Source organism: Rhipicephalus sanguineus, chromosome 8 (assembly GCF_013339695.2).
Source record: "Rhipicephalus sanguineus isolate Rsan-2018 chromosome 8, BIME_Rsan_1.4, whole genome shotgun sequence".
NCBI lineage: Eukaryota > Metazoa > Arthropoda > Arachnida > Ixodida > Ixodidae > Rhipicephalus > Rhipicephalus sanguineus.
This window is the reverse complement of record NC_051183.1, coordinates 58,098,639-58,120,312: the sequence shown is the minus strand read 5'-3', so window position 1 is coordinate 58,120,312 and position 21,674 is coordinate 58,098,639. Positions and strand designations below refer to the sequence as shown.

Here is a 21,674-nt window from a genome sequence, read left to right as displayed (position 1 = left end):
GGCGTCCACATTTTGTCTTTCTTTGCGGCATGTTTCATGTGTCCGCCGAAAAGCGAAGCCCGGCTAGTGATTGGGAAGGTGATAAGAACAAAGTCTGATAAAGCTATCGCGTTCTAATCTTGGAAGCGAAGCTCAAGCGCCTGCAAGCTTTTTTATCTTCAGGTTTACCTCTCTGCCTTCAACATATCTTTTACATCTATATGTCTATCCAGTGAAGTTCATTAATATTAGGTAGTATGGAGCAGTGGCAGGCAGCCTTGCGCGGCTCCAAGCCCGACATCCAGGAAGCCATCCCAGGGAGTCGTTCTGAGAGGGTTGCGGAGGGCTACGATTTTTAGGCTAAACTGAATTTTCTGAGGCCGATTCTGACACAAAACTCTGAAAGTAGGCAGTGGGATGTGTGCCTTGCCAGCACAGTTCGGGAGGACCGATCGGTCCTTCTCGAACGAGCCCGGCGTGCCGCGATCGCCAGTGGGGTCATGGACTGAGGAACCCACTCACTGGGCCTGGATGCCATCGCCAATCAATGTTTATACTACTGCTACCATATATAGCAAACTCCACCCTCAATTCATTTGCCCTTTTCCTTTCAAAAGGAAAAATGAAGCTTTTACCACCCCCACCACCAGTCCATCTAGTCTGTACATGGCGTTCATGCACTTGCCTGTCCGAAGGAAGGCAGGAAACGGTCCATGGTCCTCGAGGAGACGATGACGCAGTCTGGCATCTGCTGCTGCTGCTGCTGCTGTCGCTCGTAGGGCGGCGGTGCCCTTGGGAGCGGCGGTGGCAGCGGCGGTGACGAGGGCTCGTCGGCGGCCCCGAACTCGTCTTCGTCGGGGTCGCTGAGCAGGGACCGCTGCGAGCCCGGCACCACCGTGCCGGACGATGCGGGCGCGGCGGGCGAGCGCCGGCTCGAACCCTGGCGCCTGGTCACCGACCCGGTCGGCTGCCAGTCCAGCATGGTCTCCGTGCTGCGACTGCTGCACCTGAGAAGGAAGGAAGGAACATATAATGACGTGCGTCAGAGCCAGTGTGGGCAAAAACGCGGCCATTTCTGCGCACTCGTCGGGATAGCCGTCAAACTTCATTCGTTATACCTAGATGGCATGGCGACAAAAACGGCTTACGGCGAGGAGGCTTTCAGAAAGCCTCCAGCAGCGTCTGACGACAAAACGCTGCTGGTAGATGGAAGTGCGCCCCTCACAGCTTCACGTAGCGGTGGTGTCATCAAGCCTGAGAGCACGTGTGCGTGACGTCGGACAGAAGAGACGACTTAGTTTCTCGTCAACGTTGTTGCGGACTAGGACACCTCGATGACGTTGGATACTCCCCACTGACGTCACAAAATGGCTTTTGTTTCATTGCTAACGAGAGTTATAAAACCTAGAACCGCATAAAAGCAGTTGCACGTGATTAAATTATTGGGAACACGATCGCGCATGTACGTCGGGCTTTGTCCTGGTCTCGTATAAGTTGTGTGTTTTTCAAGCAAAAAAGAAACAAACGTGATCTGAGTTTCGGGGCTCTGCATTCATTTAAGGGTGTACTTTTGTACATGCAGCGACTGTAAATCAACACTATCGAATCAGCTTAGTGAAAATTGATGAATATTGTAACACGTATGGCAAACACTTCTGCCCTAAATTGAGCCTAGTCACTACTGCAATATTAAAAATCAAAGCGAATGAGTTCTCTCTGAAGCGTGTTAAAGGGACGCTAAAGGCAAATAACAATTTCTGTCAGAGTGAAAGGTCAACGTGTGAGAACGTCTAAAACGTCAATAGTATGAACAGCACTGCTGTAGTAATCGAGAAATTAAGGTAAATGTAGGACACGATGTGCGCCACGAGTGGGACATTTTGGAAATGATCCCAATGACGTCATTGAGTCCCGAGTACAATTACCCACTACTAATCAAACTAGTTGCAATAAAAAAAAGATCCTTCCGTGCACCACAAGACGTAACAAAACGCTGCTTGTTCGTTTCTGTTTGATTCATGGAAAAAGAACCTCTTTGGAATTGCCATGGGGAACGGCGCGAATGGTGCAAAAGTTCCGTTTTTAACGCGATAGCGTTAGAGAGCTCGTGTCGCAGAAATTCCGCCGTAGGAGTCTGTGTCGGCACCGTTGGTTGTGAGCGAAAAATCGTCTGTGAGCGAAAAATCAAGAAAGAAGCAAATAAAATAAAGAATAAAAATTTTGGTCCCATTGAGGATCGAACCCGGGCCGTTCGCGTGGCAAGCAGGAGTTCTGCCACAAAGCCACGATGTTACTTGCAGCTGCTTCGGAAAAAAACACTACATAAATGCCATGTAGTGGAAGGAGTCACCTTAAGGCATTTTAGGGGCGAAGCTCCTTAAAGCGGCACCCGTTCGTCCCCGTCGTAGTGCGTAACCAGTCTTAACGCTAGCACCAGATCTTGACCTCCAAGGTGGTGCCGGTGGGAGGTTTCTCCTGTGCGTTGTTGAACAATAAAAAATTCGCAGCGTGCGCGTTAACTAAAAGCCGAATTCTTCTGTCTCTCATTCCCCATTAGCAGCCATTGGCATGTTCCAGTAGGAAACGTTAGTAGAAGTAGAAGTGTAAGTGTTAGCTAAAAGCCGACTTCTTCTGTCTCTCATTCCCATTAGCAGCCATTGTTTACATCCAAGGTAGTGCCTGTTGAGATTTCTCCTGTGCGCGATTAAACAATAAAAATTTTGTTCAGAACGCCGTTGATTGATGAAATAAACCAACGAAAGACGCCAGATGTTTTCTAAAAGCAAAACGAAAGAACGCCAGATGTTTCTAAAGCAAAACGAAAAGACGCCAGCTGCTTAACGAAACACGCCAGATGTTTTCTAAAGCAATGGTTTTCTAAACAATGAAAATTCACAGCGTACATGTAAAATTAAAGTGAGCTGCAAGTCGTCATAACTCTCACCGAACCTTTAGTATAAACGCGCCCGATCTCACGTCGGTGATGATGTACTGGGCAGAATTCACGGAAGATTCACGGTTTACCGATGAACCTCCGCAGCTTCGCCCACTCACCATCATTCACTCCGTGGATATGCTGTGATTTTTTGTTCGACATGTGTCACGACGAAAACGAGCTCACTCGGCGATTTGTAGCCGCATTTGGGGGGCCATCAAACTACGTCGAAAAAGGCCGGGATAGTGCAGCCATCGCCGTTAAAAACGCACACGAACTTTCAAACAGCTCTAAAAATGGACAACTATGTCCATCTCGCGGAAAACGTATCAAGCCAACGCCGGCTTTTTAGAGGAGGCGTCGATCAAGCAAACAGCAAACGCTAGATAATGTGCTGCCATCTGTGAGGCATTGTGAGACTCTTCATGGCCTCCGAGATGGCCAGCGCGCGGCGTGTATCTTGGAGGCCATGCGACTCTTGCTTTAGATATAAAAGCCTGTACCATTAGCGCGCGCGCGCGTGTGTGTCTGTGCGTGTGTGTGTGTAACAATACACATTAATAAGTATGCACTTAGTGGTTGAAGTGCGCACTAGGGGCCGGATTTCGCTATTGCGTTCAACTCTTAAAGGCGAAACTTAAGGGTCCCCCAATTTTTGCCGAGCTGCGCGTATCAGTGGTAGTTTCGGTATCGCGTGCTGCTGCGTGTGCTTGGCTCTCGCTATTTTCGTCCTGTCGATACTCTACTTCTGCTGCTGCTGGCCAAGCTAAGCTCCGTTGCAGTGAACTATACGGTTTCGGAGTGGCCCGTGGCTGCGTCTTGGCAAGGTTGATGGCCGCTGTTGCGCAAGAAACCGTAGCTTCGGCGGCCGGGCAGTAAAGGCGGGCAACGTTGAGCACGTCAGAAGGTCCGTTCCAATTGGTCCGTTCAGGCGGGTGATTTCAAATGCGCTAACGCCATGCGGACCACTAAAACGTGATTTTCTTTCAAAATAAGGATTTCCTTCGCACGAAACAAGCACTACAAGGTTTCTGCAACGCTATTGCAGGCAACCAACATCGACTTAATATTTTCCTTTAGTGTCCCTTTAAAGGCCCTCTAAACAACTCCGAACTAAAAACGAGAGAGTGGTTTCTTTCTCGGCTTCACTACCCTTCCTACAGACGATGGCCTCCCCGCCACTTATTTCTTTATAAAACCCGTTGACAGTGTCAACACAAAGCGTTGAGCCTATCAGAATTGCACGTTTTTCGGCTACACGCTGTTATCTCTGCTTGCGCAGTGGAAAACACACGAAATGAAGTGAAGTCAGTTTTATCACGCACGATAGTGACGCGAAACAAGGCAGAACGGGCGTTCGACTGCATGACAAAATCGCATAGGACGCAATTCACAAGTGATATCGCTCGCACACGACACTAACGAGAGCTTATTTTCTCATCTGACACGTGACCATACTGCTGACGTCACGAACGGTTCTGGGAAACGCTAGGACATAACACGCTCGTTCTTTGCGTTTTCAGACGTTGTTTATGGGGGGCTCTTTAGGGTGCGTTTACAGTACCTGTGCTGTGAGCGGTCAAATGCGGTCCAGTACTGCGAAGGCAGAGCGGGCAGTCGGCGGGCGCGCACGTCCGTGAGCGCGAGTGACAGGCCCTTCGTAGACTTCTTATGAAGGCCTTTGGATACCATAGTGCAGCTGGTGTGCTTTGGTATACAAAACACAATAACACGTCCTTTTAAGTAGCCTTTTGTGAGGAGCCCACAAATTCGCACCGAGTCACTCGCCGCCTTGTTGTTATCGCTCCGAGGCGCCAGCCACGTCTGTAGGGAGCAGACGCGGCGTGCGTCTGCGCTTTCGAGTCACATGTGGAGTCGTGCGATTCACCGTTTAACCTTTTATCGCTGACATTTCGGTTCCGTAGCGTCAAACCGCAGAGCTCATGCTAATCACTCTACCGAGTCCCCGGCAATGCGTGTTTGTCACACTACGTCGGGAGCACTTGACTGGTTCGCAACATTTGCCCGCGGCGTTCCTTCTCGTCGCAGTCACGCTCCCGGTGTGGAGTTGTTTATCGTAGCTCGCATAAAATTACAGATGTCTTTTCCTTCGCCTATCGTCGATGTACAAATTCAGCGAAATTCGAGGAGGGAAAAAATATTATTGTTTTATACAGTTGAGAAGAGGCGAGTCCGTGCGTGATTAAAATGAACAATGCATCAAGCGAAGAAAGCATTTGAAGTTCAGGAACCCATAGATAATGTACTGATTGTCCTCTAACCACTTTACTGCGACTGTCGTTTGGTGTGGTTGAATCGCTTGCCATTTAAAAGCTGCAGATACGGGTACATTTTCTTTAAAAAAAGCACGTGTCCTTTTCGGAAACGCTAAGAAGAGCATTGGCGAAAGGCAATCTCACGAGGCGCTCAGTAAATTACGTTGAAGGTCTCACTACATCAGTCACGTGTGGCGTCTCACCCAACGGTCACGTGTGGCGCATAACCGCATACCACGGCCCATGGTACGCATGTATGTGCCATAGGTGATTCACGGTCTATATAAACCCATTACAATGACAATACACATTTGTCAACTTTATAAGATGCTTTGCGTAGAATAAACACGAGAAAGGCAGGCCGTCTGTAATAGCTGACGATTTCAAAGTTGCAGAAAAACGCTTTCTCCTATGTACGCCTATCACTCAACAAGCTCTAGCCTAGCGTCGCTCATTTTCGCAGGAATACGCCAACAAACGCTGCTTACAATTCCTTTCAACATATGTGACCTCTGTGCTATAGTGTAAGTGCCGTAGTTAAGTAAGACAATGAGGGGCCCTTTAGATGCCAGTCTAGTCAACGTGCCTAGACAGCCCAAGATACGCACACATCTACTCAATCCACACGGAAACGTCGAATCGCGCTGGTCTTGTTCCCTCCCTCTGTGTCCCTGTCCTTTTTTTGCGCTAAAAGCTACTCAAGATGAATTTATACCAACTAGCTCGACTTTCGGTCTCGCCTCGTAAGACTCGGCTCCCAGTGAGTCATAGGCAGCGCCTCGCTGACTACTGCGCATTAAAATGATTCCCGCAATGCGTGGTATGTGCCGGAAATTTTATTGTCATCATTACTGAAGTAACGCAGAGTACTGGACCAGTTGGTATAGACTCACGTCGAAGCGAAGCGCGAAGGAAAACAGGACACAGTAAAGAACACACAGGACAGGCGCAGGACAGACACAGGACAGCGCCTGTCCGGTGTGTTCTTTACTGTGTCCTGTTTTCCTCGCGCTTCGTTCGACACGAGTGATCATTACTGCCAGTTATATGTGCATTGCGACACGGACGCTGCTCTCATGAGTGTGACAACCAAAGTTCGCGCACATATGCACCGTTATGCTGCTAAGAAAAATTTGTGTGCGATATACGTAATGCAATTCTTGTCCACTAATGAGTATAGACTATTCTGGCCTCCGAAATAAGTGCGCATGCACCGTTACTCTCAGAGTCTGCATAAAACGCGACGCGAACATTTGCGCTTGTATCTCCAGCACTTTTTCTTGCGACAGGTGAGTATCGAACACGCAAGACTACTGATTACCGCATAACCAGGTGGCCTAGCCTCGACAAAGATCGTCGTTTCGTGTCGCCGTTAACTTAATTTAACGGGCCGGACGGACGGATAGAAAACCAACACAAACGTAATTCTGAGCACTTGACTGCTGTTACAGCAGACGGAACATGGGTGATAGCATGGAAACTGGGATTGTGTGGAACTGTTTGGATGACTGCCTATGGAAAAAAAGAAAATTGCACCGGGTGATATGAGTATGTTGTGACTGTATGCGGCTGTCACGCCACCGCTAATGTAAACATTTGTTCTGGAGTACAACTAAAACTACGGTTTTGAAATGGCTCTTCGAGTAGTACCTTGGTCCAATTGGCTGGTGTGTCATCGCGAAATACCACTGTATGGAAACAATCATCTGTAACTTGTCATCCGTGTCACGACAGTGCTGTATTGTTTATACATACACCAACTGCAAGTCACAAACTATTTGTTATTCAAAGCGGTAAATATTCCGGGCAGTGACAGTATACCGCTCTCTATAATATCACAGTAACTATAGTAAGTGAGCTCTGGTATTGCTGTCGCCAAGCGGAATAGCAGCAGTAACGATTGGCAGTTATCACTGGAACGTTTGGAAGACGGCAAACTAATCAATTCTCCTATACTTGACAATGCTACTATCTCTTAATGTCAAATGGTCTAACGCAGTTCGCTCCCTAATTCAAAACACCGTCTTCGTGTCATTTAAAGGGACACTGAAACAGTTATGACGAATCTGCAGAAACGCCTTGAGCCGGTAAAACGAATCACAGGGATCATATACATACCAATTTAAGCTCTCGGCGTCAAATGTGTAATATCTTACACGACTGTAAACGTGCGAGTCGATACGATCGCAGTGGTTCAGCCGAACGAGTTTTCAATTTTCCGCTTCCATTATACGCAGAATTGTTCCATTATACGTAGCACCGGCGATCAGTCTGATTGGATGTATCCAGTCTACGTCACCGAACCTCATGTGGACAGCGAACGTCGCGTTCCTGTGTTACAACATGCTCCATGTTGAGAGCTGCGCTGCGCGACCGTGTTTACTTCGAGGTTTCTCGGACCCGATGGGGTTGCTGCCGTGAAACTTGCCCTGCCCCCCCCCCCCCCCCCCCCCTCACCGCAATGGAACAAGCTTTAGCGTGCATACGCCCAAAATATTCCAGCAAAGCCCGCGTAGCTGTTAGTCGCCCGGTCCGCGTATACACGACGTAAACAATACTAAACTTGCCATCACTGCTGCTAACTGGAACACTGAAGATAATTCCAAGGCATATTTGTTCGGCTAAACTGACTTTTTGCTTGCTCTATTCGCCTTCCGTTATCTTCGCAATAAGTGATAATCAGACCACCGACGTCCAGTGGCGCCAGCTATGGAGGATTAAAAAAAAAGAAACTAGCAAACGCATAATCTACGTCCTTCGAGATTCCGGAAGCGACCGTGTTCACTCGTTAAGCCTACAGCATCGATTATTTGAGCAAGGTATTCCGAAAATGTGCCGAGTCGACAAGAATACTTTGGTGTCGAAGCTTAAAGACATGAATCTAGACCGAATAAAAGCATCAGTGCAGAGGTGACGAGCTACAGAGCTCACGAAAGCCACTTCATAGATTTGAGGTGGACGGCAACCGCCTTCGGCGGTGCGGCCATGTTTCTCGGGCGTTTTTTGGCGTATCAGGCGTTCCCGGTATAGCGCGCGCTTGCGCAGTTCACACCAGGTATTCCGCTATACGCGAAATGCTTTGCGTGTAGCGGAATACCGAACGGACAAACACGGTGTAATAGAGGTGTTCAGCTTGTACGGTGTTATGATGTACACAAATCGGTTGACGGAATACCGGCTTACCAGCCTTGGTATCGACAGTTTCTGACGCTTCGTGCAACCACAAACATAGGCACTTTTGTACGTGCTTGTCTAGTGTCCTCGGGGGGGGGGGGGGTAGGTGTTAGACAAATCGGTTGATATGATGCACCTGCCGCGCATTTACGCCAGCAGGGAAGTTGAATGTCCTACGCTTCTGCAATAACAAGTCTATGCTTGCTTCGTTCATCTCGGTGCCACCAGATGGCACCACCTATCCGGTCTCCCACGCTTACGGCTACGGCATTCGGCGCAACGCTAATGCAAAGAACTTTGCGGAAAGACTAAAGCTCTCTATTATCATCCTTTACCGTAGTCTCTCGGCGCTGATCTGTGCCGGCGTCTGGTCGAGGTGCCTCTGCGATCCGGGCACCGTTGACGGCGGGTCGGAGTACTTCTGCGAGCGGCGGAACAGGCGCCGCTTGAAGCGCTCCCTGGCCGGAGGGGGCTCGCTCACCGACAGCAGGTACGGGCTCTGGCAGAAGTAGTCGAACTCGTCCCAGTCCGCGCTCGTCGGGTCGTATCGAGACGGAGCCACGGAAGAGGGCATGATGCACGGTTCGGTGGCCTCGCTCCTGCTGCGACGTAAGCAATGTACGCTCAGGATTAGCTATGGATGCGGCACGATTGCGAACCACAGGGGAGACATCCCAACACATACAGTAGCGGCTGTGCCATGAAACGACGCAATTTAATACGGAGCATTCGGTAACAAGTAAGCTAAGGTGCGAGGAGCAAGTTTTAGAATAATGTACGAAAACATTTCCGAGTTAAAATTCAAAAACCATTGGTTGGCAAATGGGTTTAGTAAGTGTAGAACTGAAGGACGTTAGCTACGGACAGGAAGTAAACGTGAGTCCTGACTTGCGCACCCGGAAACCACTTCGCCGCCTGGAAGTGACGTCCATCCCTAAGGATACTGAGACTTTGACGGCGTCAGCGTGAGCTATTCGGCAAGGCGACAGGAGCAGCACCAAGCAGGAGCTGCCGCTGTGCTTACAAGAATCCGCAGATGTTTACAAAGACACCTCGCACAATGATTCATGTGTATCAATGCGTATTCAGCTCGTTACCTGCTTCGCATCCTGTGACAATTGGCCTAGAAAAGTCGCCTCGAAGGCTGATAGTGTACCTTGTTCGCGTCCTGGTGGCGGTGTCTCGTGAACGTCGCGAGGAGGGCGCCGCCGAGTCGGTGCCGTGCAGTCGCGGGCTGCCCGAGGGCTTCTTGCCGGTCATGCTGCTGCTCGCTGGGGCCGACGAGGAGGATGACGCACCCGTCCTGTCCATGTGGAAGTAGACGTGCGTGCTGAGGTGCTTCGTGAAGCCCGCCATGCGAACGGGCCATCAGCGAGCCTGGCCACAGAACCCTGTATGCAAGAAAGTACATTCGCGTTGAGTTTCTTGACGAAGCTGGAAAGCTCAGACCTAATCACCTTTTTTTACCTTTAGTTAAGAGCTCTAGGTTATCTGTAAACTTCTTACCGCTTGATAATTGGCAGTAACCGGAGAACTGGACAGCAATAGAAAAGCTCGTAGCTATATTATTGGGGCGTTTTGTCCGACCACACAAATTCTTCGAAAAAAAAAAAAAAGATTACGTCGTGCCAGTGTTCACGTCGAAGGAAAATCATAACAGTGCTCCTAGTTAACGATTATCTCACTGCTGTGCTTTGCACCAGCATTAAACGTGGATGTGCAAGTAACTTCACTATTAGCTGTGGAGGGTTACTAGTTAGAGCATGCGTCATCAGATGTCACTGCCAGCGTCACTGTCACGAGGGAGGAGAACCGGAGAGCACAAATGATTCAGCTGAGCCTGTCTTGTCCACGCTGAATTCAATTTATGCCTGCAAATTTCTTAATTTCATCACGCCACCTAATTCTCTGTCGTCCTCAGCCGCGCTTTGAATCCTTTCGCACCCGTCTGGAACTCACAAAGACCACCTGTTATCTGGCCCACGGCCGCACGAAAAAAAAAATATAAGCTTGCACTGGAGACGCAACGCATGCTAAAGACAGCGAAGCTGATTGGCAGCTATGTAGCCCTGGCTTTTGACCTTTTGCTAAGTTTTGCAAATTTTCTCTTTTATCTTCCACAATTTATTTCTTCTTCTCTCCGTTTTTTGTAAGTCTTTTTTCTCTGTTATATTCTATTTATTTATTTCTCTCTCTCTCAATTTCTGTCTCTTTTCTGCTCTTTCATCTTTCTTCCTCCTTTCATCCCTTTCTCTCTCTCTCTCTCTCTATTTCGCGCTTGCTTCCTTGTTCTTTCTATCCTTTTTTCTCTCTCAATCTATTTCTTTCAATCTTTGTTTTTCTTTCTGCATTTCTTTCTCTGTGTTTTTAACTTTCTCATTCTTTCTGTGCTACGTTTGACTCTTCACTCACTTCCCTCCTCCTCACCATCACATCTCTCCTCCTCGCGCTCACTTCTCTTTCCCACCCCCTTGCTACACTGTACTATGCAAGGCTATGCTTTGCTCTGCTAGGGTGCCTGGATAGCCGAGTGATTAGGACGCTTGCCTTCGGGTCAAGGGCACGCGGGTTCAAATTTACCCAATTTACCGAGCCGTTTATGATGATGACAGTTTTCTGGTTCGTCGCGCAGTGGCACATACCCGTTAAAATAATGATGGTTTTCTGCCATCGACTCACAAGGAACGATTTGCCAAACAGTGTCGCTTGTTCAAAGGTGTGGCCTGTTGCGTGCGCCAAAAGCGGAGGGAGCCGCCAAGTTGGGACTGATGCCGCTGTGACGGCACAAGACAGGTCGCGTCAAGGTTGAAAGAAAACGACAGTGTGCTTGTGTTGCGGGTTGCTCTTGGAAAACATTGGCGGCAATCAGGTCATCAACACTCCCTGTATGCATTACTTTCTTCGGAAACAAAGATCTCTTATTTCATCCGTTGGACTTTTAATACCATTCAGTGTCATACGAAAAGTCGTGATGGCCGACGTTGGCATGCTTTCTTGCCGTTCAGAGATGCCCCGGAACGCAGCGGCTCCTCTGCATGCTCCTATGCCGGGAAACAGCGTCTCGCGCGCGCCAGAACCGTCGCAATTTTTATTTCTTTTTTTTTCTTTTTTTGCTCTAAGGCCGCGTGGCTGTGCGTCTACTAGCGCAAGTGCGGACGAAACTGTCAACAAAGCGTTCCCACTTTTGACCATGCGTTCAAGCGTGACGCCAAAGGCCGCACTTTTTAGGGGCGAAGCTCCTTAAGGCGGCACCCGTTCGTCCCTCGTAGTAGTAGTAGTAGTAGTGCGTAACCAGTCATAACGCTAGTACCAGCTCTTGACCTCCAAGGTGGTGCCGGTGGGAGATTTTTCCTGTGCGTTGTTGAACAATAAAAAATTCGCAGCGTTAGCTAAAAGCCGACTTCTTCTGTCTCTCATTCCCATTAGCAGCCATTCTTTACCTCCAAGGTAATGCCTGGTGAGATTTCTCCTGTGCGTGATTAAACAATAAAAATTTTGTTCAAAACGCCGTTGATTGATGAAGTAAACCAACGAAAGACGCCAGATGTTTTGTAAAAGCAAAACGAAAGAACGCCAGATGTTTCTAAAGCAAAACGAAAAGACGCCAGCTGCTTAACGAAAGACGCCAGATGTTTTCTAAAGCAATGGTTTTCTAAACAATGAAAATTCACTGCGTACATGTAAAATTAAAGTGAGCTGCAAGTCGTCATAACTCATCGAACCTTTAGTATAAACGCGCCCGATCTCACGTCGGTGATGATGTACTGGGCAGAATTCACGGAAGATTCACGGTTTACCGATGAACCTCCGCAGCTTCGCCCACTCATCATCATTCACTCCGTGGATATGCTGTTTTTTTCTTTTTTTAGAGAATGGCCGTGTCTGCCGTATGCATGACATGGCCTGCACAGCTCCGACCTTTCTGTCTAATGTTAACTGGAATACCAACTACCTCCGTTGGCTGTCGGTTCCACCTCTTTTATCGAAAAAATTAAGATATATTTCGCGCGTTGGACAAAAGGACTGTTGTCACTGCATAAAATGACGGGACCGTGTCCAACAATTCAGCTACAAAGGAAGCGTGCAGATTTATTTTTTATGTTTAAAAAGTGTTTATATGGGGGAACGTTACCTAGCTCTTAGAACCAGTTAAACTGAAATTGCGCTTCCTTTAGAAGCGACTATAACTGACTTTTTATCTTTGAGTTCCTGTGCTTTTAGTTAACATTTCTTTATGGTTAACATGTTTGTTGTATAGTTCTTTGGTAGCGTAGAGTGTATAATTTACTGCAATCTGCACAGGATTGCATCTAGCGTTTGTGTAAGCGTCTCTAGTGCTTGCGTGTACTGGTTCAATAAACTTCCCATTGTGGCGACGACCTTTCTGTCCAGCTCACGTCTCACAAGGACGTTTCTGCGTTTTACGTGTAGCTCCATAGGCAAATTGAATATGGCTATAGAAACTGCATCAAACATGAACCTCAGATAGCCTGCGAATGTAAGGCATGTCGCTCAGAGGTAAACTAAGAGAACAGGGTTGGTATTCGTCTCATCACTCGGCATTCCTTGTACTGCATTTGAGTTGAACCCACGGGTGCGAACCAACTACAGTCCGATGAATCACACTTCTTCTTAACGCGCTTAGTTACACTTAGTTAACGCTCCTTCACGCCGACGACTCGCAGTTTTCTTTCAACCACGCTGGCCGCTAATAGTCCCATTTTGTCGAAGGGCGAGCGCTTTTAGTGACTCGCTCTCTGCACAATTCCTAGGTCGCACGAGAGCAGGGCGTGTGTTTTTAGGCGCCAGCCTTATATGCCCCATAAAGCGCGAAAAGCGACCATCAGTGTCCGCGTCAACAGGAGAGATGAAAAAAAAATCATATGATGACGTCAGTGTGACGTCAGGTAACGTGACGCCACATGATGACGTGTTGCATCACTTCGTCTCTTGGTCAATAGTAGGCCGGTCCTGCAGGCACTGTAAAACAGCGTGACGTGCAGAGGGCGTGAGATGATCAATTCAACTGACAGAGAAGAAAAGGCGGAAGATTGTTTTCAGCCTTCGAGTCATCTTAGGAAAATAAAGGAGGGACCACGTGACTCCTTATTTTACGAGGTGATGTCGGGGTGAACAAACCTGAACGGCAACCACGAGCCATATCGGTGTGGTTATATGCGTCTTGTCAACAAAGTCTCCCTGGGGGCCGCCAGAATACTCTGGGCGATTGTTAGTATGCGTGACGCCCCAAAAAATGCACTAGCCGAGGCTGTGGAAGTCAGCTTTTGCACTCCCGTACAAAAATCCAGAAATTTGATGGTCTTTCTCCCTCTTAAAAAGGTCTATAAGCGGGTCACATTTGTGCACGTGAGCATCGGGCACCGTGAATCGCTTCGGTACGTCGCGCGACCTATCTCTAAATCGCCAAGTGTGAACGAGTCCGCAAGTAAGCATACGAACCCAAGAGCATCGCAGCGTCCAGGACAAACAGGAAGACGCCCTCTGGGCAACCCACGGCTCGGCCCACCCGGTGTCGGCCACTGCTCTCCGCTTCTTCCTCGCCCTCTGCTTTCTCGTGGTTCGCTGATACGCCGACAGATGCCACAGGACGATGTGGCTCTTCGCCACCCGCTCGGATCCTCTTGGGACAAATTCCCGCTGACGTCACGCTTCCTCACGCGTCGTGGAAATGCATGCACGGCAACCAGCTGTGATTGACGACATCGTGGATATCACGGTGCTCCTGTAACAAACAAACAAAAAAAGAAAAAGGTATTCTCGCTGTCAGATTAGCTTGTCTTGCCATCGAATTCAGATACTATTTTAAACTTTTTCAAACACTGGCTTTACTCAACATAAACGCATAACAAAAGATAGACGCAACGATGGGGCCCAAGAAAATTTGTTGTGTCATGGTTCATTCGCCATAATCAAACTGCATGCAATGGAATTGCGGCCCCCTACCGGATGTTTACGGCAAGATATAAGCACGATGTCTTCTCTCATTTGATGTCATTTGTGTACTGATGATGCCACCCATATAGGTGGCGAAACGTTTATTTTTTGTTATGTGTTGATGTTCAGTAGAGCCGGTGTTTGAAAAAAGTTTAAGATGAATTCCCCTGGCTTTTAGAATATTTTCGTCAGATACTATACTGTCATTTCTTGCTCGCTATTCAAATGGCAGTAAAGAAACGAGATTTCGTCGGTGATATTATTCTGCTACTTTCGCACATAGTACTGGTCAATATAAAAGGGGAAGAAATAACGCTATACAAGAACTAAATATCGAGCTTCAATGCCGAAATGTTGCGATGAAAGTTTTTAATGTCCGCATGCAGTGATACACACAGAATGAAATCGCCCACAGACGATAACATAAGAACAATTTGCAACGACAAGCGCGTGCATTGAAATCGTTAGTTCCGGCAACACCAAACAATGAATAGCCAGTACTACACTTGTATTTTTTTCCTCGCGCAGTTAATGCATCTGTTGAATAATCACCGAGATTCGATTACGTGACACATATTCAGCTTGCTATGCCTTGTGAAATATACCTTGATTTTTTTTGTTGTTTGCTGCCTGTACAATTTTTAGTGCTGCTTTTTTATTGTAATTGGTCTTTCTCAACGTCCTAAATGATTTTATTGTGACTGCTGCTGTTATACTCCTCGAAACGAAGGCCTAGTAAGCATTTAAAAAAGTTTCTAACTTAGTCTTCGCCCATAGCCAATACGATTGTGTTGTCTGTAGCAATAAACTTCAACGAAATCCAATGTCAAGCTGCACCACACGCCGACTGAATGTTGAGGTTCCACGACGCTTTAGGGTCACTTCTCGCTAAAGTGTGTGAGGTGTGCGCCCACCAGATGTTATGTGTTCCGGCACGTAGACGCATACCTAACTCCGAACACGTACACGAGGCAGAAATCTTATCCATGAGGAACAGGCGTATGCATGGATGGAAGTACAGAGATGTCGTAACACATATACACTGCGATCTAACAGCGGAAAGCGGCCTTCACCACATTGTAAGCATTCTCTTCGGAAGGTTTCTTGATTACCGTTATTGAATATAATCGCAGCACTCTGGCATCATATTTGCAAAAAGTTAGGGTGCAAGATAAAACTCCTGCGTGCCCACTATACAGCCAGATCGCCGTGTTATACCCCTTTGGTCCAGCCAATCCGAAGTCGCAAACGCCCCGATAAGCGAAGCGTGTCTGTTGCCCACGCATCGTTTATTTATAGGTGTGGTTCATTCTTGTAGTAAAGACATGACGCGAGAAACCAAACGTTTTACTCTCTTCTCGCGCAAATAAACTGTGAAGTGCATTATCACGCCTTGTGCTGTCATCCAAACCTAAGTGCATTCCATGATTCCGTATACACAGACTCGGAAATGAAAATATTCAAAAAAAAGCAGACATGGTACATATATGTGTCCCTCTTGGAATGCCACGTATCATAATTAAGGTGCCCCTTCTGCCGATAGTGTAGCCCCGTGACCTGCGCTTCATAAACACACGATTCCACAGTTACAACGTCTATACTTGACCAGAGATTAATAGTCACTTTGTATTTCCAGAGATTTCTTAAGGTCATTACAGGACGGAGAGATGAAATCGACGTTGCAACAATAATTATACTAATGCGAGCGACGGGCTTCCTGTATAATATACGGGAGTGAAAGAATTAATGCGCTCGCTTACGGGGGCTGTACATTCCTGCCCTTAGCTCGTCTCACATTCAGCAGGCGCAGCAATTAAACGAGTTGCCGGAAGCTTGTCTTAAAGCTGCTTAATGAGCACTGCCTCACGGTTCTCCATTACCTTTTCCTTGAGCAGCTGCATAAGTGAGAACGAATGTCTTCTGATTTATTGCACTTTATATATCGGCAATATGGCTGGCCTAGAATGTGCGCGAGAGCGCTCTCAACACTTTCGCAGAGAGAAATGAACGAAATGAAACATCAAATGACGAGAGAAATTATATGGAATGACACGAATAATATGAATCGAAGGAGAAACATTTATGTCATGTTTCATGACATCTTTCGCGCACTTACTTCGAGAGAACTTAAAGCAAAAAAAGGGTGTTTATTTCAAGCGTACGCGTCAATTAACGTACTTTTGGCAGAATCGAGAATGGCAGCATCGAAAAGTAAACGTAGATGCATTGATGGGGTGATAAGAAGAAATTACGTGTTGAGTAAAATTTCAAAAAATATTTCCTCTTGTAACGACTGGGTTTAAGATTGAACACTTGTAACGCTGACTCATGTCATGTTTTATCGTTCCAATGTAGAGTAACTGAAGTCAACCTTCCCGCTCTACTTATTACGAAAGTACATTTCGGCTTTCATGCAGTACCGGTTTGACCTCCTAAAATTCTTTATTTCTTTACACATTTACGCACTGCACATAATTTTGTGAAACGGGAAACAGGAACGTTTGAATCCTACAACGCAGGACCACAACACCGCAGTTTATTTGATTAATAGCAAAAATATCCTTCCATGTGAACTAAAGGGCGAAGCTTCTGGAAATCCAATTATTCTTTCAGTTGCGTGCGTTAAGATTTTTTTTTTGTTTATGAATGTACTATAGCTGGCCCTGCGCTCATGCGTGCGCCACCAACGCACTCAGTTCTCGCTCCCAAAAGCAAACTAATGCTCTAATAACGAAGCAAGACCTACAAACATAGCAACGAATAAGTATCCGAGATGTGGTACGAGGGGCGTTCAATAAAGATTTCCCCTGGCTCACTTCTATTTATTGCAGGATGCTGTAACTGCGCATGTGTAATGACATATGTCACTGTAGGTCACGTGCCAATGTGTAACTCAGAACTAATAACGGTCTGTCATTTAGAGGTGCTGAAGTAGTGCGAGGTGTGATAATGGATGCAGTGGAATGGAACACAGAGCAGCCGTCATGTTCCTCTACTTGAAAGGCCGCACTCCAAGGGAGACGTTCGATTATATAAAAGAAGTTTATGGCGAGGATACCCCATCATATGATGTAGTGAAGAACTGGCATTGTCAATTCAAATACGATAGGACTTCGGTGGAAACGGCTCCGATTGCAGGGCTACCCCACTCCGCTATCGATTAACACAACATCCAGCAAGTGGAGGGCGCCATTTTGGAAAATCGCCGCGTAACTGTTCGAGACCTAGCCCAAAATGTAAAGATTAGTGTGGGGTCCATGGAAAAAATCATTCAGAACTATCTTCATATGAGTAAGGTATTCGCACGCTGGGTTGCCCGGCTGCTCACACCTTTCCAAAAGCAGGAACGAATCGAATGCTCCCAGGCTCTTTTGTCCATGTGCCATGAAATCCAGCAGGACTTTTTCAACAGACTGATTGCACAGGATGAATGCTGGGTCCATCACTATGATCCGGAGACTAAAGTCCAGTCGATGCAATGGAAGCACTTGGAGTCACCGCCTCCAAAGAAGACACGCACACAGCCCTCAGCAGGCAACCTCATGCTCACGGCCCTTTAAGACCATCACGGAGTAGTCTTGATGGATTTCCTAGGAAAGGATGCCACGATTACTGGGGCATACTATGCTTCACTGCTGCGGAAATTGCGGGAGGCCATCAAAAGCAAGAGACGTCGCATGCTCACCAAAGGTGTCCGCCTTCTGCAAGACAATGGCCCAGTTCACAACTCACATGTTGCCGAGATGGAATCACGCTCCTGCCACTTTGAAATTCTACCGCATTACCCTTATTCACCCGACCTCGCACCACCGGACTTCCACCTCTTTCCAACAATGAAGTCATATTTGAAGGGCAAGCATTTTTCAGATGATGAGACTCTGATTTTTGAAGTCACAACGTGGCTTTTGGAGCAACCTGTCGACTTCTACAAGCGAGGTGTTTACAGTTGCACAAAAAGATGTCAGAAGTGTTTGTCCCTGGATGGCACCTATGTAGAGAGGGACTAATAAATCTGTGAAGTTTCGTTGCTCTCCGTTCACAGGAAGTAGGTCAGGGGAAATCTTTACTGAACGCCCCTCGTAGTGATTTAATATTAAGCACTACCACAGTCAGCTTAGCGAAGACGTAATTGGTGTTTGCGGAGAGTGCTGTTCTTGATTAAGTCAAATTATTAACATTACCGAGGATTAACCGACAAGGGTCCGTCGCAGCAACCACGGGTTTCGTGAATTTGGATAAACGTTGAGTTAACAACATTGTATGTGAGTGATCTGTGACATCGGTGACATCGCACGCTAATATTATTGACTCATTTGTTAGTGCTAACTCCCGAAATGGCCTTTCAGGCCGGCACGCTTAACCACTTCCTACACTTTTGCATCACTTGGTATGCAGCTCCCTGAAGTGAACGGAAAGTATGTAAACCTATCTCGTAACTTTGGAAACTTCGAACCGCGGAAATCAAAACATCACGAATCAAGAAAGAACGTTCGTTGGTCCAAATGATATATAACGAATTCCACATCCGGTTCTCGAACCGCTTCTGCCCTAACTCGCGAGAGTTTATAAAACAGGCGCGTTAACGTAATCACCTATAAAAAAAACAGCCACGAATAGAAGTACCCCTATCTGCCCACGGAACTTCAAAGAGAACTTTTTCTCTTTTTTTTTTCTGTTCTGCGGAATATATACGGCTTTTAATTAAGGTCCCGAGCGGGGCCGGCGGCCGCACCGTTGCGCTCCGGTGCCACGGGGGGCAGCTGCCTTTCCGGGGAACACGTACGAATAGAAGTCGGTCTCCGGTGAGACGTGAACAGAATGCTATGAGATAGGACCCCAGGGGGGGAATGGGGTTCCAACGCCAGTCCGCTCGGCGAATCGTTGGGAAGGTTCGCGTAAAGCACGTCCTATGCACACCGCCCCGGCCGAACGTTTATTTATTCTCATTATATTATTTGGGGAACCGCGATAGCTGTCCGACACGAAAACGAGCCGGACAACGAATGTGCCTCGGTTTTTCATTGTCTAGCTGCCGCCCGGGGCGCGTCTCCCCTCCGAGTGCGCCGACGTCAGTTGTTGTGTGCCTGCATACGTTTTCGCGCCCATGCGCATACTTCTGCATTATGCTTGCTGCGAGAGTGAATCCGCAGGTTTACGCGCTGTGCCAGTGCTGGAAGCGTCCGCTCCGACGATCTATATCATCCGCTTTGTCATTTCCCTTGGTCGTGTTGTGTGGGTGTGCGCGTGTGTGAGGGGTGGGGTGGGGGTCTTTACGGGATGTGGTTATGGTGTCGCACCGCTAAGTTGGAGGACTCGAATATTTCGAATATTCGAAGTTTCGAATTTCTAATTTCGAAGTTTCGAATACTCCTACACCGCCTAATTTTTTCTATAAGGTGTATGCTTTAGTTTTGCGTTTGTATCCACATTTTTGTTCAGTCCCCTTCATCGTCCATTCTGCTCTTTCTCTCTCTCTCTTAATATTTTTTCACGATATTTATGTTATACCGCGTGCGCTTTCTTCACTCTAGAGCAAGCAGACATAGCGCCTCGGATGGTTGCGCGTGCTAGCTAGTTCTTGTGTGACTATGTTCATCTATACAAACCTGTAGTAATAATAATCATTCATGGGCCTCCCGCGTCTGCCCCGTTGTTCACGGCCAAAGTGTATGAATCAGCTAGAGCTGAACGCGTGACGCGTAAAATCTGAACCTGGCACGTGGCCACACCGGAGTGAGTGATGCAACAGATGGGAAGTCGCGTTTCACACCCACGGATGTGTTGCAAAGAATGACGGCCTGTCAAAACAAAAGCCCCGTCTCCTTTCAAAGCAGGTGAGGGAGGAATCAAGCCAGGCGTTGTTTGTGTCTGTAGAAGCTTGTGTTTGAAAAATCAGTGTTGGGCCCCCTGTTTACGTTCGCGTCACTGGTGCGAGAAGAAAAAACATGAACAGCTGGAAGATTTAGTTGATGCAGCTGAGTGCTCTTGCGTTGGTATCTTGAAATTCGATTACTACAGCCACGCATGCTCGGTTGCCATATGGCGTCGCGCTACTGAGCGCGAAAGTCGCGAGCTCGATTCCAGGCAGCGGCAACCGTATTTCAATGCGTGCGAAAAGTGATATCACTCGAGCACTTAGAATTATATTCACGTTAGGCAACCGCCGTATATTGTAAATATGTATTGTACAGTCCTTAAATAACTGTCTTCCTTGTGACCGCTTCCTGGTTCCTAGTAGCTAACGGGAAACTCGCATCTTTTTATCCGGCACGTAATTTTCTCTCTATCTCTCTCTCCTTTTTCTCATGATAGGAGAACCGATAAATCAAAAGCGAATTAGTTTTAAGAATTTGAGGCATTGTAGACATTCCGTTTTTCGAAGCTGCTCGGACACAGTGCACGCGAGAAACGGGCCAAACGTGGGCGAATAGAGCGATAGCGCTTGAAATTTCACCAGTATGCAAAAATGGTATTTGAGATGCAGAACGTAGATGTTTTAAGCGAAAACCATCGATGCCTCATCAAACACGAAAAATGACCGTCGGCGTCGGCGCCCTCCTCCACCCCTCCTGTGCGTATACAGCTACGAACGGAAGTTTATGTTATAGGAATTCTCGACAAATACAGTCAGTTTCGTGAGAATGCTGCTCGGTTAGTTGATTGGTTAATTCATGTTTTCGAACTTTGTAAAGACAGTCCAAAGGTTACGACGAGGCGTCCTAATGGAGAGCTCACGATTACTTTTGATCCCCTGGGATACATTAAGGTACTCAGAAACATAGCACAGGGGTACCCGCCTCACCTCAGCTAGCGGGCCGCAGTCGCGAAATTTAGACCCACAAGGATCGAGACAATGAAGATCGTGGGAGCAGGGAGGCGGGTGCAGGAGGAGGGGGGGGGGAGGGAAGAGGGTTTGTAGAAAATGTCACCCTAGCGTTGCCATTTGCAAATACGTCTTTCCCATATCACATATGGAACAGATGTAATTTCTGAAGGGGATCTGACGTCAGTTTCAGAAAACCATATCGTTACTGTTTTCCACAATGAGTAAAATCTGGCCGCCGACTCTCAAATATAGAGTTTTCGTTCCACAGTGATGTTTGAACTCATAGTTACCGCATGGGCTGCCAAACCAAAAGAAAGAAAAAAAAACGCTTGAGACCAGTCACGCATCTATGTAGCTTACCCGAACAAAGCGCTATTAATAGCAATGGGCGAGAAAATTATGCGAGCATTATTTTGCAAAGTCAGAAATCTTTATTCCGTGTGAAACTGTGGGCCGTTAGCGAAAGGTTCGAAGGTTGCGGATTTGAGACCCCTGCTACAGCACATGAACCTTTTGCACACCGCCACCA

General features: G+C 47.4%; 1 protein-coding gene across 5 annotated transcripts in view; it reads right to left on the bottom strand.

Annotated features, from left to right (window-relative positions):
* The window catches only part of LOC119401974 (uncharacterized), a 244,290-nt gene that overhangs the window by 39,523 nt on the left and 183,093 nt on the right, over positions 1-21,674 (bottom strand). For 4 of the 5 annotated variants that reach the window (XM_037669003.2, XM_037669005.1, XM_037669004.1 and 1 more), the window contains exons 3-6: positions 13,825-14,107; positions 9,521-9,755; positions 8,700-8,966; positions 665-986 (exon numbers count right to left, since the gene is read on the bottom strand). In XM_037669003.2, the coding sequence (XP_037524931.1) occupies positions 665-986; positions 8,700-8,966; positions 9,521-9,733 (802 nt within the window). In that variant the 5' untranslated portion in view covers positions 9,734-9,755; positions 13,825-14,107. The remainder of the gene's footprint in view (positions 1-664; positions 987-8,699; positions 8,967-9,520; positions 9,756-13,824; positions 14,108-21,674) is intronic. The other variant, XM_037669006.2, reaches the window with a different exon arrangement.